At 47.1% G+C, this 23,509-nt stretch overlaps 1 protein-coding gene across 2 annotated transcripts; it reads left to right on the forward strand.

Annotated features, from left to right (window-relative positions):
* Positions 1-10,486: 10,486 nt before the first annotated feature.
* NDUFV3 (NADH:ubiquinone oxidoreductase subunit V3) lies at positions 10,487-22,647 on the forward strand. 2 transcript variants are annotated; one of them, XM_055313644.1, is made up of 4 exons: positions 10,487-10,675; positions 11,640-11,760; positions 19,019-20,152; positions 22,421-22,647. In XM_055313644.1, the coding sequence occupies exons 1-4, from the start codon at positions 10,628-10,630 to the stop codon at positions 22,570-22,572; spliced, it is 1,455 nt and encodes a 484-aa protein (XP_055169619.1). In that variant the 5' UTR covers positions 10,487-10,627; the 3' UTR covers positions 22,573-22,647. The 2 variants fall into 2 exon arrangements, with proteins under 2 accessions (XP_055169619.1, XP_055169620.1); XM_055313645.1 differs by lacking the exon at positions 19,019-20,152 and having other exon boundaries at positions 10,550-10,675.
* The last annotated feature ends 862 nt before the right edge of the window (positions 22,648-23,509 follow it).

Raw genomic sequence — 23,509 nt, forward strand, 5'->3', positions numbered from 1 at the left:
CATCACTAGGCTTGGGAGCAAATTCAGTTTCTTTACAGTCGTCACTTAACGCCTTTTTTTTTTTCGTGACTTACATCTTATAGAAAGTTCCACGACACACCTTCTAACCTAAAATTGACTAGAATATACCTATTTGAACTGATCTTGAAGTTTGACTCCCTTCGTGTTACAAGTTACAACCTTGAAAAATTAGTACAATTTTCTTAAGCTGTCGAGACTGAACAATAAAGATTTAAGAGAAATCGTGCATCATATCACATGATGCAGAGCACGTATACATGAAAACTTAGAGTTGTGCTTGATCATCACACGTGAACACACCCTAGTCATTTTGATCTTTTTGAGGTGACGAGCCATGTGCCTCGCATTCTGAATCCTTACAGTACTTGAGCCAATGAGATGTATTTGCCTAAATATATTTTTCTCAGCAAATTCCAGGATAACCCAAACCTTTTCTTTGTAACTTTTTTTTAAGATTTATTTATTTATTTATTCATGAGAGACACAGGCAGAGAGAAGCAGGCTCCATGCAGGAACCCCTGTGTGGGACTTTATCCCACTACTCCGGGATCACGCCCTGAGCTAAAGGCAGACACTCAACCACTGAGCCACCCAGGCATCCCTTCTTTGTAACTTTTAATCAAGTCTGAATTGAAATGGTTTAAAGCTTATTTCAATTTTCACAATTTTCCCTTTTGTATCTCTTCTGATGCTACATCAGTTAATTTTGTATGTGCTATCAGAAGTTAATGCAGGTGCACAGACATGTTGCTTAAGGGGTCTTTACCACCATTCCCGTTGTGTATAGATGTAAACTATTTCAGCATTAATATGATGTGTTGATACTTTATTTTTTTAAGATTTTATTAATTTATTCTAGAGAGGCACAGAGAGAGAGAGAGAAGTAGACACACAGGCAGAGGGAGAAGCAGGCTCCATGCAGGGAGCCTGATGTGGGACTTGATCCCAGGGCCCCAGAATCACACCCTGGGCCCAAGGCAGACGCTTAACTGCTGAGCCACTCAGGTGTCCCGATGTGTTGGTATTTTACTATCTAATGTCTTTACCATATTGCCCGAAACCCACAACTCAAATTTCAGTTCTGTAAAATTGGGCTGTTTTTTTGTTTGTTTGTTAATGTAGCTAGTAAAGTTATAAGCAAGTTTTTACCTCTGAAATTTGCAGAATGATGAGGGTACATTCATCATTTACAGCTTGGATAGAAATGGGAACCATTGGCTTTTGGGGCATTTCCCTTGGCAATTTTCTCAAAGGTGTCAGCTGTGTTAATCGCAGCTGTAGTTAATAACTTTTAGTAACTGTACTAGTAATTGTATATGTTTTTCCCTTGTCACAATAATACATAATAAATACGTAACAAGTAACAGAGCAACAAATTGTGTAGCCTAAAACAGTGATCATTTACTTAGCTCAGTTCTGGGGGTTGGCCATTTGGGCGGGTCTTAGCTGGATGGTTCCTCTAGCATCGTCGGGTCTTTGCTCGTGTGTCCATGGCTTGCCATCTGGTTGGAAGAGAACTGGCTGGTCTAGGATGGCCTGGGACAGCTTGTCTCTACTCCATGTCATCCCCCAGGAGGAGACTGGGCCTTACCTACATGGCAGGCACAGTCAAGAAAAAACTCCGTCCTTGTGAGGTTCAGGCATAGAAAGGCTGTGCTGTTGCTTCCGACACCCTCTTGGCCGAAACAAGACAAAAGGGCAACAAGGTCCAAAAGGGGGAAAAGAAACCCCTTCTTGGTGATAGGAGCATCAAAGGCACATTACAAAGGGCCTGGATAAAGGGAGGGGTGGAGAATTGAGGCCATGTTGTGGTCAAATCTACTACAGTCCATCCTTTGGCCCCAATTATTCACATTTCTCCACCAAAAAAACACTCACCTCCTCCCAAAATCCCCAAAAGTCTCACCCAATCCCCATACCATACTCAGAGTGCAGGGTTTCGTGATCCATATACTAGGTTGAATGGGGCTCCTCAGGTAGCTCCTCTTGATCCACAGACTGGTAAACTAAAAATATCATTTATCTGCCCCCTGCACAGCATACAGTGGTCAAAGGAGAAAGGATCACCCAGTGAATACTTCCATTTGAAAAGGGGAAGAATGGGGCAGCCCCGGTGGCCCAGTGGTTTAGCGCCACCTTCAGCGCAGGGTGTGATCCTGGAGACCCGGGATCGAATCCCACGTCGGGCTCCCGGTGCATGGAGCCTGCTTCTCCCTCTGTCGGTGTCTCTGCCCTCTCTCTCTCTCTCTGTCTATCATAAATAAATAAATAAATAAATAAATAAATAAATAAATAAATAAACTATCTTAAGAAAAAGAAAAATATGCCCTTTAACAACTCTGACACTCTTACTGCCCTTAGTAAATTGGGGACCCAGAGGCCTTTTTTCACTTTAAACTGTCCAGTGCCCTGAAGGCGATGCTCTGTTCCATACAATGCCCTTAAAAACTTTGTGGGCTTTGTGGGGGGCAGCCCCGGTGGCACAGCAGTTTAGCGCCGCCTTCAGTCCAGGACGTGATCCTGGAGACCCCAAATTGAGTCCCACGTCAGGCTCCCTGCATGGAGCCTGCTTGTCCCTCTGCCTGTGTCTCTGCCTCTCTCTCTCTCTCTCTCTCTCTCTCTCTCTCTGTGTGTGTGTGTGTGTGTGTGTGTCTTTCATGAATAAATAAATAAAATCCTTAAAAAAAAAAAAAGAACTTTGTGGGGATGCCAGCATCGTGGCTGAGTAACGATACCCGTTGCCATGTCCCCCCCCCCGACAACAGCCTAGCGTCCATCCCCGGACAGGGCGCCCTTGTGGGGATTGTGGGACCCAGCCCCACACACCAAGGAAGCCAGGCAGAGTCTGGCCCACCCATGTGTCCAGTAATAGACACCCCTGCTTTGGTCCCAGCTCTGAAGCTTACAGTGGCCCATGAAGTGGCTCCACCTCCTCTTGGCCATGGTCTGGGAGCCTCTGGAAAACACCATCCTAGACAACACCCCCCCATACACACCAAAGGAAAGGGCTTTTGTGGGACTCCAGGTTTCCAGTGGACAAATTTCAGCACATGATTAGAACAAAAAACATATATATATATGAGTTTGAGGCACTGGAGAGGGTAAGAGGATCATTGTGATCTTGCCCATGTCATCCTTCCCCCGAGGCCCTACTTAGCATAAAGAGAGAGCTGCTCAGCCCATGGTTTCTCCCACAGGGGAAAGCGAGAGCGTGTGAGTGAACACCTGACTCCCCCAAGTGTGTGAGATGCTGCCAGAGACACCCATGTCTCTCTCGCCCCTTCCAGAGTATGAGCCACTAGTACTAGAGGGCAGGAAGAGCTAGGCGAGCCCAGATAGGGCTCCCAGGGGCAGGAAAGGGACCCCAACACCACCCACTCCCTTGTGAACTCTGATCAAGAAGCCTGCCCAGGAGCCACTAGGGACACCTTGCCCACAGGTCCCCCCCAGCGCCGCACGCACCTCACGCCCACACACTCCCACCCTGTGACCGGCTCCCTGTGTGAACCCCAACAGCACTGAGAGTGAGTTCTGGCAAACAGTGAGCGCGCACAGACAACGGGCCCAAATCCGCGGGTCGGGGAGAGACCCTCTAGAGCCTTAGCACCCTTGAGAAACCAGGGAAGCTGTCGTGCTCGGCCTGGTTAGTTGTGGGGTGGAGAGAAGGCACACAGGCTTCAGAGCTGGCCACCAGAGGGAGCAGGAAACGCGGAGGAGGCCTGCCACGGCCCCGAATCCCCAGCAGGGCCAGGGAGCCCGGTTCTCTCCCAAAGGCTGGGAGTAAAGTCCAGAGGACGTGGTGGCCACTTCAAATGGGAACACAGCAATGCCGGACTTCAAGGAACATGCAAAATCAGAGAAACACGAAGGGGACACCTGGGTGGCTCCACGGTTGACCGTCTGCCTTCAGCCCAGGGCGTGACCCTGGGGTCCTGGGATCGAGTCCCGAGTCCGCATGGGGCTCCTTGCAGGGAGCCTGCTTCTCTCTCTGCCTCTGCCTCTCCCCCTGCTCATGCTGTCTCTCTGTCTCTCTCTCTCAAATAAATAAATAAAATGTTTTTTTTTAAATAATAATTGATGGGCAGCCCTGGTGGCTCAGCGGTTTAGTGGTGCCTTGGGTCCAGGGGGTGATCCTGGAGTCCCGGATCGAGTCCCACATCGGGCTCCCTGCATGGAGCCTACTTCTCCCTCTGCCTGTGTCTCTGCCTCTCTCTCTGTGTTTCTCATGAGCAAATAAACAAAATCTTTAAATAATAATAATAATAATAATTGACGCAGGATGCCTGGGTGGCTCAGTGGCTGGGCATCTGCCTTTGGCTCAGGGTGTGATCCCAGGGTTCTGGGATCGAGTTCCACATTGGGTTCCCTGCATGGAGCCTGCTTCTCCCTCTGCCTGTGTCTCTGCCTCTCTTTCTATGTGTCTCTCATGAGTAAATAAATAATCTTTTTTTAATAATCTTTTTTTGATACATATATATTTGTAAAATATATCAAGTATATAAACACTTGATATATATCAAGTCATTACATTGTATACTTTAAACTTATATAACATTATGCATCAATTATATTTCAATAGAGCTGGAGAAAAAAGAATTTCCTTAAAAAAAAAAAAGTCACTGGTATTTTCCCATCTGATGTGGTTTTGACATGTTGTTGGTTGACTTACATTTTCCCCCAAAAAAGATGAGGTGAAATCCCAACCCCTGGTAACTTGAAATTTGACCTTATTTGGAGAAAATCTTTACAGAGGATTTCAAATTCAAATGATGTCATCAGAGCGGGCCCCAATCCAGGATGATTTGTGTCTTTACAAAAAGGGGAAATTTAGACACAGAGACAGACATGCACAGAAGACAGACACTGAGAGAAGCCACGTGAAGACAGGCAGAAGTTGGAGTGACGCGGCTACAAAGCAGGCAGTGCCAGGGGTTGGCGGCCACCCCAGAAGCTCGGAAGAGGCAGAGAAGGGGTCTGCCCAAGGTCTCTGAGGATGCTGTTCCTGCAGCCGCCTTCTTTTAGGCCTGCATCCTCCAGGATGGTGGGACGATAAACGTCTGTTGCCTTAAGCCACGCAGGTTGTGGTCCTTTGTTACTGTGGCTCTAACAAACTGATACAACCTACATTTTTATTTTGAGGACAGTGGTGCTCTATCAGCAAGTTTTTCCTCCAGGGCAGCGCTCAGCTATTCACCCCTCCTAGGTATGACATTTGGCCATTAGAGGGTAGGAAAGGGGGACGTCATGGTGGCTCAGTGGCTGTGCATCTGCCTTCGGCTCGGGTCATGACCCTGGGGTCCTGGGATCGAGTCCTGCATCGGGTTCCCCGCAGGTAGCCTGCTTCTCCCTCTGCCTGTGTCTCTGTCTCTCTCTGTGTGTCTCTCATGAATAAATAAATAAAATCTTTTTTTTATATTTTTTTTAATTTATTTATGATAGGCACACAGTGAGAGAGAGAGAGGCAGAGACACAGGCAGAGGGAGAAGCAGGCTCCATGCACCGGGAGCCCGACGTGGGATTCGATCCCGGGTCTCCAGGATCGCGCCCTGGGCCAAAGGCAGGCGCCAAACCGCTGCGCCACCCAGGGATCCCAATAAATAAAATCTTAAAAAAAAAAAAAAAAAAAAAGATAGGAAAAGCTCCAGTAATGGCCTGCTTGATGAGGTGGGAGAAACATGAAGGCATTGAGCTGGGTTATATATACGAGATCCATACACACAGCATCCTGCCAAAAAAACCTTTTCATCATTTTGGTACATAGAAGATAGAATTTCTAGTAGTATTGGAATCTGTATCTTTTCCATAAAAAAATGGGCATCTAAAACTACCATATAACTTTTGGGCACCAAATAAAACAAACCACTTAGGGTTTTTTGTTTTTGTTTTTAAGATTTTATTTATTCATGAGAGGCACAGGGGCACAGGCAGAGGGAGAAGCAGGCTCCACACAGGGAGCCTGATATGGGACTCGATCCCGGGTCTCCAGGATCATGCCCTGGGCTGAAGGCGGCACTAAACCACTGGGCCCCCCGGGCTGCCCCACTTAGGGTTTTTTTTACTCACTAAAATGTACTACGGGGGCATCTGGGTGCCTCAGTGGTTAAGGATCTCCTTTCAGGTCAGGTCATGATTCTGGGGTCTTGGGATGAAGTCCGACATCAGGCTGCCCACAGCAAACCTACTTCTTCCTCTGCCTGTGTCTTTGCCTCTTTCTGTGTATCTCTACGAATAAATAAAATCTTTTTTAAAAATGTATTATGAAATATTTCATACCTATCAAAACTATCCAAGAGCAGACACTTCTGTACCCACAGCACACTGTAAGAAACAAGCGTGACTGAAAGAACATAAGTCCTGGGGCACCTGGGCAGCTCAGCTGGTTAAGCATCTGCCTTCAGCTCAGGTCATGATACCAAGTCCTGGGATAGAGCCCTGGGATAGAACTGAGCAGGGAGCCTGTGTCTTCCTCTGCCTCTCCCCCCTGCTCATGCTTTCTCTCTCTCTCTCTCTCTCTCTCTCTCTCTCTCTGCCTCAAATGAATAAATAAAATCTTTTTTAAAAGATTTTTTATTTATTTATTCATTAGAGGCAGAGAGAGAGAGGCAGAGACATAGGCAGAGGGAGAAGCAGGCTCCATGCAGGGAGCCTGACATGGGACTCGATCCTGGGTCTCCAGGATCACGCCCTGGGCCAAAGGCGGTGCTAAACCACTGAGCAACCTGGGCTGCCCAATAAATAAAATCTTAAAAAAAAAAATGAGAACACAAGTCCCAAGGCTCCCTCCATGTGGACCTCACCCGTCCCCTCCTCCCACCCCCCCTCCAGAGGTAGTCACTAACCTATTCTTCTAGGTGGCTTGTCCATGTTAGTGAGTAGGAAACTATGTATTCTGGATATTAATTCAGTAGGAGTTAAATGATTTCCCAGTGTGTGGCTGGTCTTTTTACTTCCTATAGCACCTTCTGCTAAACAGGATTTTCAATTTTAATATAAATAGCCCGGAATGTCCTGGGCCATGGGAAGTATGTGTGTGTGTTAACCCCAAATTCAAGAGAGGGTAGGCCTTGGGACACTTCTTTCCCCATTCAGTGCCCCGGCTGAGATAGACACATTTCCCCATGACCTTTCTTTGTAAGCCAGGGGCTTTGCCCTCATTCACCCTGTCCCTGAGGGAAGCTCTGCAAGGGCCTCGTGCTGCACTTCCCAGTCCACTCCCAGTGCTCATGGCTCCAAAGTCCTGTTTCCTCCTGACATCAGTTCAACCATGAATTTTAAATGAGATCAACAAAGGCTCCCAGGGCAATGGGGGCTTCTTGTGTTTTTTGCTTTGTTTTGGTCCCTGGGGACACACACTTCCTGTGGTACAGGACATTCCAGACTATGAAGGAAGTGATCACACTAGACCCAGAGAGGTGGCACTCAGCCTGGTGGACACAAACCAACCAAATCAATTCAGAAGTAGTGCACACTCAACCCAGGGCTTGGGAATTGCCACAGGGAAGAGCCCAGAAATGCATGAGTTTCAAGCACATCAGTGCTCAGCAATTATGGACAAGAGCCAGCAGAGACAACAGAACTGCACATGGGAACAGAATCGTTCATTGGAAATTATGCTCGTGATGTTTTACCCAGCACTGAGAAGTATTCTAATATGTTTTCAGGATATCGAGTGTTCAGATAGTCCCAGGACAGAAGTCACTACATGTTAAAACATAGTTTAGAGGCACCCGGGTGGCTCAGCCAGTTGAGCATCTGACTCTTGGTTTCTGCTTAGGTTATGGAATCAAGCCCCAAGTCAGGTTCCATACTCAGTAGGGAGGTTACTTCCTCCTCCCTCTGCCACTCTCTCTGTGAGCACATGCTCGCTCTCTCTCTCTCTCTCAAATAAATAAATAAATCTTTTTTAAAAACACATAATTTAAAAAAATAAATAAAAAATAAAAACACATAATTTAGGGATCCCAGGGTGGCTCAGCGGTTTAGCACCTGCCCAGAGCGTGATCCTGGAGACCCGGGATTGAGCCCTACGTCGGGCTCCCTGCACGGAGCCTGCTTCTCCCTCTGCCTGTGGCTCTGCCTCTCTCTCTGTGTCTCTCATGGATAAATAAATAAAATCTTAAAAAAAAAGAAACCCTTTATATCCACATAAAACATAAGGATCTTCCCTGTGATCTCGACAACCTAACACTCTCTTCATTTAAAAAAAAATCCACTTAATTTAAAACACATAAAATTAAGCTATATTACTTTACCTAGAAAAATGGCATAATACATCTAATTTGGGGCTTTAAAAAATGCATGTATTAGACAAAATGCAGAGTTATGGCATGTGTGAGGATGGCAGGACACCTGAGTATTTTTATTTTCCTTTTTGGCCTAAACGTCTTTGAGTTCAGGGTTGGTCCAAGTGCTGCTCCATTTTCTAGTTATCTTGAAAAATAATCTGCACTTAGGAGACCAAAGTTGGATATGTAGTAATTTAGAGAGTTCTTTAAGTGATTAATAAGGAAATATAGACAAACATAAGTTTTTGAGGTTTTCATCTAAAAATGCTGAGTAGATACTTGCTAGAGCTCCACGCTGGGGTGATGGGTGCAGGAGAAACAAAATCTAGTGTATGGTTTTCCAGCTGATTAGAAAATACAATCTGGGGGCACCTGGGTAGCTCAGCAGTTGAGCATCTGTCTTTGGCTCAGGGTGTAATCCCAGGGTCCTGGAATCGAGTCCCACATTGGGTTCTCTGCATGGAGCCTGCTTCTCCCTCTGCCTGTGTCTCTGCCTCTCTCTTTGTTTCTCATGAATAAATAAATAAAATCTTAAAAAAAAAAAAAGAAAAAAGAAAAAAAAGAAAAGAAAAGGAAAGAAAAAAAAGTACAATCTAAAGGGCACTTGGGTGGCTCAGTTGGTTAAGTGTCTGCCTTCAGCTGAGGTCATAATCTCAAGGTCATGGGATGGAGCCCTGAGTCAGGCTTTCTGCTCAGTGGGGAGTCTCTTTCCCTCTCTCCCTCTTCCTCTGTCTTCCCCCTTCTTGTGCTCTCTGTGTCAAATAAATAAATAAAATCTTTAAAAAAAATACTATGTATAAGAAAAATAGAAAATAGGATATAATCCCCTCTCCACAAATACTCATGAAAGCACTAACCCTCTCTGGCCTCTGCATCCTGGATTTTTCTGCAACACCTTCTATTTGCCTCTTGCACTTGGCCCTGTCCTTTCCATCCCCTTTGACCTACCATGGTGTAGGCCTACCTCCACCACCCTACCTGACTGCATTAGCTTCCTGCCAGGTCCTGCTCCCTCCAGGCTCAGACCTTGGTCTTCCACATCTTTGCTATAGTCAACCTTCACACACTCATGTTGCTTCTTTGAAAACCGCCAACAGGGCTCCCCACCACTCAGCAGTCTCTTCTTCCCCAGGGCTCCCACCACCAGATATGCCCTCTCCTGTCCACCACTCTGGCTGGCGACCACTCTGGACCCAAAGGTGTTGGCCTTCTCATTGTATTCCCGAGGCTGACCCTTTCAGCTACCTTGAGCTGAACGTGCTGGCTGCTGGTGGGAGGAAATTAGGGCTCTGGGCCCCTTGAGGGGTGTGATGTGGACCTTCCCAATTCCAGGCCAACTTCCCCACGTGGCAGCTGTGGCTTCGCACCTTCAAGGTGCTCAGTCACCTTTGAAGGAAGCAGGCTGCACAAACACGAGTGCGAGCTTTCCACTGGAGACACGGGAGTGAATCAGGTTTGAGCAAAGGGTAATTCGGGTATCAAGGTGATCCCTTCTCTTGCAGAGACAAAGGAGGATCCCTTTGTCACTGTGATGGTGAGACCTCAGGTGGTCCCTCTGCTCGGGGACCTCGGGTGGCCGGTGGCAGGCCTGGTGGCAGGCCCCAGGGCATTGGCAGGGCTCCAGGGTGCCCTCTGGAAGGGCGTCTGCGCATGTACGCCGCCTGGATGGAGTGGAGTCAGAGGTGGGGGCCGGTGGGGGTCGGGGGGGGGGTCGGGGAGGGGCCGGGGGGGGCCTGGGGCTCGGCTCCCTGCCTGCACTGCCAGCCAAGCACGCTCAGGTAAAGTGAAGCGCGCATCTCGGACCCTCCGAGCTCCGGCCCCGGTGCAGTCCCAGGCCCGGAGCGCGCCCAGGGTCCCGCCCCAGGCTGCAGACGGCGTGCACGTCGCCGGACCGGGTGGGACCGGACGCGCCGCGGGGCTCCGAGCCCAGCACACACCGCTCAGGGGCAGAACCAGGGCTGCCGGGCGCAGGGACGCGAGCACACGCTGCGCCCCGCCTCCAAGACCGCGACCCCGCAGGAGCGCTCGGCGGCCGCGCTGGCTCCGCCCACCCCCGCCCCGCCCCGCCCCCCCGCCCCGCCCGCCGGGGATTGGCAGCTCCGCCCGGGGGCGTGGCCTGAGGCGCCGCGAGGGGTGCCGGGATGCGCCGGCAGCCTCCAGGCCTCGGCCCCGCCCCGTCCCGCCCCTCTGCCTGCCTGTGATTGGTGCTCTCGGCCCAGGGGGCGGGCCTGGGCCGGTGGTGCGCGCGCCGTGGTGACGTCAGTCCGGGTGCGACCGCAGCCCGGCCAGGCCCTGGTGCGGGCGTCCCCGGTGTCACCGTCATGGCGGCGTCGCTTCTGCTGCGGGAAGGACGGTCCGCGGCGCTGAAGGTAAAGGGGAGCCCGTGTAGGGCCGGGGCGTGGCGGCCTCTCCAGCCGTCCCGGTGGGCGGTCGGCCCGCATGCGGGGCGCAGGAGAGGGCGCGGGGCGGAGGGGCGGGCCTGGGCCGGGCCACGGCCCCTTGGAGGAGGACCCCGGTCACCTGGGGAGCCCGGGGCGTGGGGGCGGGGCGGTGTACACAGAGGCATGCACTTGCAGTCATAAACGTAGAAAACACGTTTTCCTCTTTGCATATAAAGGGGAGGCCCCTCTGCTGGATCTATATCCAGCTTCTAGAAGTGCCCAGCAGGTAATAGCTGTTAGTAAATACCTGCTCGGTGAGTTATCAGTGATAGTTTGTTTTCCAATTATGATTTTTTTTTTTAAGATTTTATTTGTTCATTCATGAGAGACACAGGGAGAGAGGCAGAGACGCAGGCAGAGGGAGAAGCAGGCTCCATGCACGGGAGCCCGACGTGGGACTCGATCCCGGGTCTCCAGGATCACGCCCTGGGCTGAAGGCGGCGCCAAACCGCTGAGCCACCCGCGCTGCGCCCAATTATGATATATTGTAAACAGTTTGGGAGTAATCATTATTCATCCACATCATTGTTAACAACCAGATAGTATGTCTTCTACTTAGCTTTGTAAGTACAGGAAAACATTTTACAAAAAGAATCGGTATTTTGTAGGCTAACAGGTAATCGGGGACGACAAAAAAACTGTGCACGGGAGAAACCGTTTTGACGTTTTCCTGGAGTTACATAGCTAATAGTGACTGTCCTGTGGTTATCTTTCTTGCAGCTTTTTTTTTTTTTTTTGTATTTTCGAAAATTTCTGTAATACACATGTTATGGAAATGGTGATAACAATATACCATTTGGATGCTTAGTAATAACGCGTAGTATTTCTATGTTGTAATGGATCCTAAGTGATGTTACCCTAAAATGTCCATATTTGTTCATTCTTCTGTCAGATTATGCTCCTCGAAGCACGAGTATTTCGAGGACTTGCTTCCACGGTTTCTCTCTGTGCAGAATCAGGGAAGAGCGAAAAGGGACTGCCACCAAATCCCAAGAAGCAAAGTCCACCAAAAAGTAAGATTTTAATGATAGTCATAAGGGAAAGATAATGCAAAGTAAATAAGTCTGTTTTCCAAGCATGAAAAGTTTTACTGACCACATAATTTGATTCATCTCCAGCAGTGTCCAGATTATAATCAGAAATAACATCCATGCAGATTTTAGACCAAACACGTCAGTAACGAAACAGTCTTTGACTCAGTGTTTAGCCCCAAACCAGTTTTGTCTGTTTTCTAAGTGCCTTACTCTAACACGTAGCAAGGGGATACAGAGGGCAAAGGCTGGGGTGCGTAGACCGCCCTAGTATCGTACTGTAGCCCACACTCCCATGGTAGCTCTGAACCCCATCTTGCTTCCCCCAACTGTGGCTTTTCTCAGTGTCTCTGAAACTCACATGTGGCCTCCCGGGCTCTGGTTGGCCATAGCCCAGGGTCGTAGGCATCCTCTTATGACAGTAGAGAGGGAGTTAGGGCAGGCACCATTTTCCATTACAACTCACTTTGATGCAGCATGATATCTGATCTGTGTCCAGCTCTTTCCATAGTCATTTTGACTGTTATTGCTGTTTTTTACTTTTTTTTCCTCCTAAATACCAATGTAGCATATCCTCACGGAAAGAGAATAGAAAACGCAACAGTATATTTTTAAATACTTCTCTTGTGGGAATTTTATTTTCTACTCCCGATTCCTTACTAATGACTGGGGTTAGTACAGGGGTGCCTGGCTGGCTCAGTCAGAGGAACACGACTCTCAGTTTCAGGGTTTAGTTCGAGCCCCATGTTGCGAGTAGAGATTGCTTAAAAATGAAATCTTAAAAAAAAAAAAAAAGTGAAAGATGTATATGTACAGTCTCTGAAAACCTTGACTTTCATATGTGGGTCAGAATGATAAGTTGAATTTATCTTATTTTCATCAATGTCATTTCCTCGGTTTGAATATTTAAATATTTAAAAATACTTAGATATTTTTTCGTTTTGTCGCTTCTTGGTGTGCACACAAAAGCACTGGTAGGTTTCAGAATATTGGCCCATTGTGGATTGCTGGCCCCCGACTGCCTTTCATGCCCTAAGCACATCATCGCTGGAGGCCTGAATTCAGCTCAGTTTAATTCTGTTTGACTCAGAATGTTCTGTTCTGTGTAACTCAGTCTGTATTGGCCTCACTTTTATTTCTTTTTAAGATTTATTGATTCATTCATGAGATATACAGAGAGAGAGGCAGAGACACAGGCAGAGGGAGAAGCAGGCTCCCAGCAGGAGCCCCATGTGGGACTTGATCCCAGGACCCCAGCATCACAATCTAAGCTGAAGGCAGATAGATGCTCAGCCACTGAGCCGCCCAGGTGTCCCTTGCCTCACTTTTAAATCCAGTGTTCTATCTCTCTCTTTCTTATGTTTTTAAATAGAGATCTTAAAAAATAGGACCCTTTTTTTTTTTTAAACAGAGCCACAGTACCTTGATCACTCCTAAAAAATGTTTACAACCAGACTGTCAGTTCAGTTCTGTATTATGCCCAGCACATTTTTGACATTCTTTCAGTGTTTACTGCTGATTGGCTGCATCTCATCACTAATGTTCTCGCTGCGTTTGGTGAATTTTAGTCTTGTCTCTGCAATCCTACATCATAGATTTGTGAAACTGGACTAGCGGCTACATGAGTGGAATAGGGCACTTGGTCATGTGACAGTTTTGGGTGCAGGCATGAGACAGGAACACTGACCTGGGAGTTGGCCTTGGGCCTGTGTAGTTTCTGCCCTGGAAACAGTTCCTCCCTGCCTGGCCAGCATGAGATGTGCGTCTGTGTCGTGTCCACCATAGAGTGCTTTCAGGTAGGAAGACAGAATGCTGAACCACACTGTCTTTAAGACACATTTCATTTGTGTCTTGTCATTTCAAAATAATTACAATCCCTGTATAAAGAGAAAGAGGGGCGCCTGGGTGGCTCAGTGGTTGAGCATCTGCCTTTAGCTCAGGTCGTGATCCCGGAGTCCTGGGATCAAGTCCCACATCGGGGTCCCTGCAGGGATCCTGCTCCTCCCTCTGCCTGTGTCTTTGCCTCTCTGTGTGTCTCTCATGAATAACTAAATCCCCCCCCCCCAAAAAAAAAAAAAGAAAGAATACTTCTAAATTGACATGTATGCAGGCCTCAGACTGGTTAAGTGTTGGACGCTGAAATGCCTTTTGCTGCTAGTGGCACATTGTCAGGTCAACCGCTGTCAACTCTCAGGGGCTTTAGAAGTTCAAGTGGAAGCTTGCACACAGGGTGCTAAGCACTCACCCGTGTGCTCACATCTCTAGTCTGCCTGCCTTAGAGGCAGGACCCCAAGGTTATAGAACACCTGCCTTATGTCCTCCAGAACTCCAGCTTCTGGTAGCACGTGCTTCCTTCCTGAGGAGAGCCCCCAGGGCAGAAACCAGAACCCAGGGTCTCTTTGTAGCCCCGCCTCCTGCAGAAGCGCCTGGCTTCCCTATTTTTTTTTTTTTAAGATTTTTTAAAAATTTATTTATTAATGAGAGATAAAGAGAGAGAAAGGGAGGCAGAGGGAGAAGCTGGCTCCATGCAGGGAGCCCAACATGGGACTCGATCCTGGGACTCCAGGATTAGGCCCTGAGCGGAAGGCAGGCGGCGCTAAACCGCTGAGCCACCACTGAGCCCCCTGGGCTCCCCTGGCTCCCCTACCTCCCCTACTTTGATGTTACTTTGAATCTAGGCACTAGACTGTTTTTGCAACAATCAGTACTAAATCATTGACTAACTCCAGTGTTGCTTTTTAAAGAATCTGTCAAGAAGCCAAAGTTAATTATCCATTTCCAGTCCTTACTTCAGCTTGAAAAGTGAGAAATCTCTGGAAATAGGGATTTGTTGTATTTAATTCTAACCAACAGTGCGAGGCACTGTTCCAAGCACTCCATATATTATCTTATTTGGTCCTCAGAACCCTGTGAGTAGATACTATTAGTAACCCTGCATTATGGATGAGAAAGTAGAGGGAGGAGATCCATGAGCTGCCTGAGGTCACACATAGGTCAGTAGTGGAGCGAGATGTGAACCCCAGCGGTGAGGCCCCACCATCTGTACTTTTAATCACTGTGCTGTCTTGCCTCTGGAAAACAAAATCTTGCTTCTCGTGTATTCATTAAAAAAAAAAATCACTTTATAGTCCTGTACATGTAAAAAAAAAAAAGTTTTAGCATGTAAAAGTTGAGTATTCTTTCATGTCGTCAAAATATGCCTTTGTTTTGGAGTGTGCTTTGTTTCCAAGATTAGTTTTGTGACCCAGTGACAGGATATGAAATAATTCTAAGATGGCTAATCTATTTCAAACACCAATACATCATTTTTGCTTTGATAGGGAGGCCGCTAGGGATGCCCTGGTGGCTCAATAGGTAGACCACACGACTCTTGATATCAGGGTCATGAGTTTGAGCCCCACTTTGGGTGTAGAGATTACTTAAAATCTTTTTTTTTTTTTTTAAGATTTTATTTATTCATGAGAGACAGAAAGAGAGAGAGGCAGAGATACAGGCAGAAGGAGAAGCAGGCTCCATGCAGGGGGCCTGACGTGAGACACAATCCCAGGTCTACAGGGTTAGGCCCTGGGCTGAAGGCGGCACTAAACCACTGAGCCACCCAGGCTGCCCACTTAAAATCTTTTAAAAAGAAAAAAATAAAAGCTTTGGTCAGGAGACCACTAAAAACTTGAAGGTCATGCCCTCACTTTTCAACTGAGCTGAAAAGATTCGGGAAGTGGAAGTTGTTTTGAGAAGAGATAGAGAAGCAGTAAGACTTGTCCCGGTGCTGTTACTGGTATTCATAGCCCTTAATTGTGTGTAGGCTGATATGGTCATTTGTATGGTCTCTGACAGTAGAAACAGTCCAGGAAAGTCTTCGACTTGTGCAGTGTGATGTTCCTCCTCGGTTGACTTAACTTAGGTAGCGTGGTGTTTTCATATACTTGTTTTTCAAGGAAGGTCAGCATCAAACTAAAACATAGAGTATATGGGCATCCTGCCTCTAGGTGAAAGTAAGGGACCTCATGAAAACAGACTGGTAAGGTCATAAAGGGAAAGCCATTGTTCCTCTGCATGATGAGCCTGTTTTCACGGTGACGACATTCTGCTCTGCACGGTTGAATGCAGACGTGATCTGCACCCTGGCACTCTGGAACAGCAGTTACTAGCGGCAGCTCCAGATCATTGTGGCAGCTTCCTTCTGAGTCACAAGAGGACACTGGGCCCCTGCTGCAGTGGGTCAGAAATTGGCTGTCATTAAAAATTAGCAAAATGCATCAGTCAGAGAAAGACAAATATCGTATGATCTCACTCGTATGTGGAATTTAAGAAATAAAACAGGAGCACAGAGGAGGGAGGGAAAAATAAAACAGGATAAAATCAGGGAGGGAGACAAAGCCTAAGAACCTTAGGAAACAGAGAGGGTTGTTGGAGGGCAGGGCCTGGGGGGATGGGGTAACTGGGTGATGAGCATCAAGGAGGGCACGTGATGTCATGAACACTGGGTGTTATATAAGACCGATGAATCACTGACCTCTACCTCTGAAACCAATGACACATTATATGTTAATGAGTAGAGTTTAAATAATATTTTGAAATTTTTTTAGAAAAGCATTACTATGTTTTAGTCTATTAGCCTTTCTGTGGAACTCTTCAGTAATTTAGCATGAATAAAAGAAACCTTAAAACATTCTTATTACATATTACAGAAATTTTCTTTTCAAACAATTTCTAAATGATACCACTGTTAATCCCATTTGAAATTGTCTTTCCTTTTTTTTTTATTAAAGATTTTATTTATTTATTCTTGAGAGAGAGAGAGAGAGTGTGTGTGTGTCAGAGACACAGGCAGAGGGAGAAGCAGGCTCCATGGTGGGAGCCCGACATGGGACTCAATCCTGGGTCTCCAGGAGATCCCTGGGTGGCGCAGCGGTTTAGCGCCTGCCTTTGGCCCAGGGCGCGATCCTGGAAACCCAGGATTGAGTCCCACATCGGGCACCCTGTGCATGGAGCCTGCTTCTCCCTCTGCCTGTGTCTCCGCCTCTCTCTCTCTCTCTCTCTCTCTCTCTCTCTCTCTCTGTGACTATCATAAATAAATTAAAAAAAAAAAAATCCGGGTCTCCAGGATCACGCCCCGGGCCAAGGCAGCTGCCAAACCGCTGATCCACCTGGGTTGCCCTTCTTTTCATTTTTAATAGATAATAAATCAACCTATAATGTAGTTTTGGTAACTTATTTGCAATTTAAAAAATCTCCACAGCACTTTTTTTTTCTTAATATTTTATTTATTTATTCATGAGAGACACAGAGAGGCAGAGGTAGAAACCGGCTCGACACAGGGAGCCTGATGTGGGACTCGGTCCCAGGTCTCCAGGATCATGCCTGGACCAAAGACAGCGCTAAACCACTGAGCCACCTGGGCTGCCCTCCACAGCACTTTTTGGAAGATTCAGGCATTGTAATTTTTGTATTCAAAGCAGCATATATAAGATATGCCTATTTTAACTTAATTTTTCATTCTTGGAAAATTCTGACCCCACATAAACATGGATGAATGATACAGGTGAGCAGGCTAGGAGGTTGTGGGGGCCACTAGGGATTTCTGAGCTGATTTAGGTACAGCTTAGAGAAAGTTCAGTACATGTACACTCTTTTCCTCTTTTTTTTTTTTTTTAAGATTTTATTTAAGAGACAGATAGCAAGAGAGAGCCCAAGTGAGAAGAGGGAGAAGAAGCAGGCCCCCCACAATTCCCAGACTCTGAGATTATGACCTGAGCCATAGGCAGAGGCTTAACCTGGGTGCCACCCAGGCGCCCCCCTTTGTCCCATTTTTAGGTTTAACATGATCCTAGAGCTCTGTGTGAGTTCTGAGAGTTAGCTGCCTCGGCACCTGCTCCACATTTAGAATGCAGATTCTGGACTGGCACGTAGCCACGGAATCACATGGCATGGAGGAGGTACTATTGCTCCTGTTGATGGTGCTGGTGGAGGTGAAGGTGGTGGTGGAGGTTGGTGGGGTTGGTGATGGAGGTAGTAGTGGAGGGGGTGGTCGAGATGGTGGAAGTGGTAGAGAAATGGGTGGGGGTGGAACTGGGGGTGATAGGTGTGATCCTGGGAGTCCTGGGATCAAGCCCTGAGTCTGACTCCCTGCTCAATGGGGAATTTCCTTCTCCCTCTGACTCTGGCCCTACCCCTGCTCATGTTTGCTCACTCTGTTTTTCCCTCAAACAAAATATTTTTGAAAAATAATAATTGAGTCTAAAAAAAAATGCAAGGTTTTATATTAGTACTCTTCTCCCCTCCCCCCATTTTAAAACCTGCTGTTTCCAATGATAGACACATCAAGTTATTTTAGAATTTTTTGGTCATTAAACTTTTCTCTGGCTAAAGAAGCCCCCAGATGACTTGTGATTTTGAAAGACTTCTCTTCCACTCAGGGCATGTTCATTTGTATGACATCATCCCCACCCAGTGATCCCTAGCACTCACACATGTATGTGCACACTCAGATACAAATGAGGCTCTTGTCCCTGCTCTGCTTTGCCGTTTTGTTCATAAGGTTAAGGTTCATCCAGTATGAATGACTTTCTTAATCTTTGAAGATCTTTGTAAATATTTAAGAAATTACGATTTGTAAAATGTATAATAGTCATTTAGAAATCTCTTTATAGGGATCCCTGGGTGGCGCAGCGGTTTGGCGCCTGCCTTTGGCCCAGGGCGCGATCCTGGAGACCCGGGATCGAATCCCACGTCGGGCTCCCGGTGCATGGAGCCTGCTCCTCCCTCTGCCCCTCTCTCTCTCTCTCTCTCTCTCTCTCTCTCTCTCTCTCTGTGACTATCATAAATAAATTAAAAAAAAAAAGTTTAGAAATCTCTTTATAGCTTAACTGTTTGAAACTTGGATGAAATAGTTTAAAAATTATCAAAGAAGCCCTCATTGTCAAAAGTGGAGACAAGTTTGTTACTTCTGTCGGTAAAAATCCCTGTTTTTTAAATATTTTGGCTGCAAAGAAAAACATCTGCATTTCTTCTTGTTCTCTGTCATGTGGCTTGGCTTTGACCTACAAGTGCAGTCCCAGGAAACATTTCTTAGGATGAGTACATTGAATAAAAATAAAAAAAAAATAAAATAAAAAGGATGAGTACATTGAAGATTTTATAATAACAAGTTGTTAGTAATAAAATGTCTATGAGTTACTGATGAATTTAGATTGTTTTGCAAAATATTGAAAATAATATTCCTCTTTATGCCATTTCCTAGATGTAGTGGAACGAAAGGAGAGGGGCAGGCTACTCGCCACCCCAACCGCAGCCGAATTGTCTAAAAACTTGTCTTCACCCAGTTCTTACCCGTCAATTGTGAATCGAGGCAGGGTGGTAGCTAGCCCTAGCACCAGTCCCGATGATAGCATGCCATTCACAGATGAAGGGCTTCCAGAGTTTTTATCAAGAAAGACTTTGGTAGAGTTTCCTCAAAAAGTTCTGCCTCCATTCAGAAAACAGGGTTCGGATTCAAAAGTTCCTCAGGAGAGCAAAGGAAGGACAAATGATTCATCATCATCTTCGTCATCTTCAGCATCTTCGTCCAGCTCCTCCAGTTCAGACTCCTCCTCGGATTCAGAGTCTGACGAGGAGGGTGATGCCTCCAAGGTTGATCCTCAGATGATGAGCAGGAGCAAAGAAGGGCTTCCAACACCACAGGCCCCCCGTTCCCCTGAAAGTAGAGCCTCCAAAATTGCAACAGCAGCAAGAGAGAAGATCCGGTCACAGCAAGTGCAGCCAGATCTCAGCCCTTCAGAGAGGCCCCGTCAGGCAAAGAAGAAAGGGCCCACCGTGAAGCCATCAGAGGACAGAAAAGATGCTAAACCAAAAGCTACAACCCCCAAGTTACAAGCAGATAAAGAGATTGTGAAGCAAAATATAAAGGAAAAACAAATGGAGAAAATACTTAGATCAAGTGAAAAAGATCAAGAAAGCCAAAAGTCACTTGAAGTTAAAAAAACCTTCCCTGACCCCACAAAGTCAGGATTGTCTACACAGCCAGATGTCAGCCCAGCACCTGGGCAATTGACAGAAAGAACCAGAGCGGCAGGACAGCTGCAAGCATCTCCTGATTCCAGAGAAAGACATTTTGAAAAGCAAGTACTGGAAGGTGACGGGGAGGTGGCATTTCCCCTACCCGACAAGGAAAATGCAGGGAAGCAGGTAACGGGAGGAGTCTTGGAGGCCAAAGAGGAGATTTTGGAAGATCAGACGCCACTGCAACATCCAAAGCCAGTTCCTGCCCCTGATGCAGGTGTGTTCAAGCAGAAGACCACAGGTCTGGAGCCTGAGGGGCAGGACGGGATGGCTGAAGACGCGGTGCCAGGCCTGCAAGAGCAGGACAACACACCGGGTATACATTCCCTTGTGCCCTCTTGAGAACCTCCTTTCCTGTGCGGGTGGTGGGTCTCTGGAGGCCCCTGCGGGGTGAAGACGTGCTCCAGTTAGTCAGACCCCGCAGGAGAAGTCTGCCCCCTTCCACGGCCGTAATTGTGATGACACACACCCTAGGCACAGCCCCGGGGCCCTGGATGTTTCCTCTGCACTGGAAGCGTGTGCCCTGGGCACTCCCCACCAGCCCACAACCAGTGCCGTTTCTGCCCTCGGGCAGTTCACATCCTCACCCTTAGCCTCGGAGGCTGTCCACGTGTCCGTTTGGTGAACTTGCAGAGCCTCCTCTTGGCGGAAGGGGTCCTGTGTGACCCCAGAGGCCGTGCTCACCCCCACTGGGAGGGTCTTCTGGGCGGCTACACTGAGCAGTGCTCTTAGATTCCTCGGGTCCAAGGGGACATCCACATGTTAGGAGAGAGACCAGTCAGTAACCCAGGGACAGCCAGGAGCAGCTTCAGTCTTCTTTCCACTGGATGACGTTTCCTTCTCTGGTTTCCCCAAAAAACACAATGGGCGGCTTTGTTTTTCTATACTGAATTTTTATGAAGGGCTCCTTCGCGGTCATAAACATTTAGTGTTTTATTCCTCCTATGCTACCGTCTGGCGGTGCCCTGAAGTTTAGAAAGGGTGTGTGCTGTAGGTGGGCGGTGGCCAGGCAGTAAGGGAGGGCTCTGGGTTCAGAGCCTGGCTCCGCAGAATATCTGTAAAATGCATTACTAACAAACCCAGCCCCTTCCTGTTGGCTCTGTAGTCCTCCTAAAGCCTCCCTTTGCCTGATTTCCACTACGTGCTAATTGTTGTTACTGGTTGTGTTATATGGACAGAATTTGTGTTTTCTTCCTTCCGTTTTCTCCCTCCTTTATTAATATGCAAAGTGCCTGCAGTTTCCAGACTGGTCAAGAACCCAAGAACCGCATTTCCTGAGCCTACTGTTTCACTCATCCTGCCATAAATTGGAGAGGAATACCTAAACCTTTAGGACGACGACAGGGTCCACATTGCAAACCATTTTGAAAACAATTTGCTTCTAATTTTTCACGGATGTGTTCTTTTTCCCACATTCCTTGTGCCTTTCGGAGGCTACAACCACCACCGCCCTGGAGCACAGCCCACGTGTGGGTGTCCCGAAGCAGTCGTCCTCGCTCCTGCCACCTGGCTTCTTGTCCCCTGACGGGATTGATTTTCATATGAGTTTTCTGAACCCACATTTCCCTTCAGTTACCACGCTCCCTGTATCTGCTTTGAAGATGTGCCTACACCATGGGGAGTCTCTGCTCGTTGAGATTGGAAAGGTGTCAGCTCTGAATAAGACATCATTTTTGTTTAATACAACTAAACACATGAAAAACAAAGCTTTGATATGAATTCAAGCAGGGACACTATTTAGGTTATTTTTTGTGCAGCTCAAGTAGGAGTTGAGAGAGCCCCGATGGCAGAAGCCCAGGATCAGTAGGCACTTCACCCCGCCCTCCACCTGCCGCCCCACATGCCGCACCTCCCGTCCCCTTATGCTGCATGTCACATAGCAGGAGAGCGATATTTCTTTTGCTTCAACCACACACTTTTTTTTTTTTTTTACCGCACACTTTTAGTTCTTCGACTACCAAACATTCTTTTTCACTTAAAGAAATAAAATCTAGTTTGTATATTTTAGTCTGAATCTAAAGCATACGAACAACTTTTTCAGAAAAAGTTGAAAATTATACACCTTGTTTCCATTTCCCCTTAAGTTGGTATTAATGTTATTAAAACAGGGTCTAATTTTCTTGTACCCAGAGACTTATTAGAAGGCTCACTTAAGCTTCTGCTTTTGAAAATTGTTTTCTATAAGTGGTTTATTTCTATTATAAGATTTCTAATAGATCAGGTTTTTTTTTTCCTGCATCTTTAAGTGGCCTGAAAGTCCCTCCATAATTGTTATAGGCATTTTCAAAATTTTGCAAAGTACAGGATCTAGAAGTGTATGAAGTAAGGTGTTAAGACATCTCGTAAAAACCATCATGTTGCTCCCACTGTTAAGGCTTTGTGTTTCAGAATCCATTTTCAGCTAATTCCTTTATTTTGCTTCTGAAGATCCTGTTGCTTTCACGGGCTTTTCTTTTCTAATTAGACAGTTTATTATTTCAGGTAGGGTTTGTGTGACAGATGCTAGATGCTCGGGTGTCTGTGAGCTGAGCCCTGCAGAGGCGCTTCCTGTCCCGCGTTCTCACGGCCTTGCTTTTCCCCACAGAGCCTGCTCAAGCCGAGCCGTTCGACAACACCACGTACAGGAACCTCCAGCACCACGACTACACCCCGTACACCTTCTTAGACCTCAACCTGGACCTGTCCAAGTACCGGATGCCTCAGCCCTCTTCGGGTCGGGAGTCGCCTCGCCACTGAGCGCTCCCCTTGAGAGAGTAAACCTATCGGTGTCTGGGCTACAGAAATAAAATCCGCTCCATCCATGAGGCCTGACATGTATAATCAGTGTCCCTTTTACGGGAAATGGTGAATTAGTTTATTTAACATCCATTTAGAAACATCTATGCACAAGGGATTTTTTCTCCCGTGAGCCAGAACCTCAGAAAATTCTAGGCACTTTCCATCACTGTGATCCCACTATGTCGAGTCCCTGGTCAGTTTAATGTTAGTCTCCCTTACCAGCTAAGTGTTAATAAATGTAATGATAACTTCTAATTTGGTAGAACGCATTCTCGATAAAGCGAAAGTAGGAGTTTACTGATTTTAACTATGGTACTGCAAAAGAATTGTAACATTAGGTTCTAGCACTTTGAACAGAATCCTTTTGTTCACTTGAATTCAGGATTAGATGTAAACTCAGGGAAGTTTTCAGCAATGGGATTAGGGAGCCATGGAAGTTTTCTAGGGCCCAGCAGAGCAGCACTGTTTGCAGATGGCCATGGTGGACTCTGCGCTGTTTTAGCTACAGTTTCTGGGTTGGCTGAGTAACCTTCCAACACTCATGATAACGTTACTCACGCATCTGGGGGCATACGTGGTGTGAACAGGCTCAAGTGTGTGTCGGGGGGTGTCTCTGTGCTAGCACCCTGTGGGGACGAAATAACCAATTCCTTGGAGGACGTAACAAGTCGAGGTGACGTTACTCCCCATCGCACAAGTGAAGATGGAAGCTGGGGCCGTTGGTTAGGGTGGCGCCGCTCAGCCTGGCGGGGAAGGCCGCCCACAAATCCGTGTCCTTTTCATGGTTTGCTTTGTTTTCCCACGGCCCCTGTTGATGGGCCAAACGCCTGGGCCTTCTCTCACTTCATTTGGAATCCAGTCCCTGGCCTCAGTATGGTGTATTTGTCATTATGGT

This window comes from Nyctereutes procyonoides, unplaced genomic scaffold (assembly GCF_905146905.1).
Source record: "Nyctereutes procyonoides isolate TBG_1078 unplaced genomic scaffold, NYPRO_anot_genome, whole genome shotgun sequence".
NCBI lineage: Eukaryota > Metazoa > Chordata > Mammalia > Carnivora > Canidae > Nyctereutes > Nyctereutes procyonoides.

What these genes read in the sequence shown, in the direction of transcription:
- NDUFV3 (XM_055313644.1), top strand. Translation starts at nt 10,628, where the DNA reads ATGGCGGCGTCGCTTCTGCTGCGGGAAGGACGGTCCGCGGCGCTGAAG. An exon ending in GAAGCAAAGTCCACCAAAAA is followed by an intron (nt 11,761 to 19,018) that starts GTAAGATTTTAA and finishes GCCATTTCCTAG; the next exon opens with ATGTAGTGGAACGAAAGGAG. An exon ending in AGAGCAGGACAACACACCGG is followed by an intron (nt 20,153 to 22,420) that starts GTATACATTCCC and finishes TTTTCCCCACAG; the next exon opens with AGCCTGCTCAAGCCGAGCCG.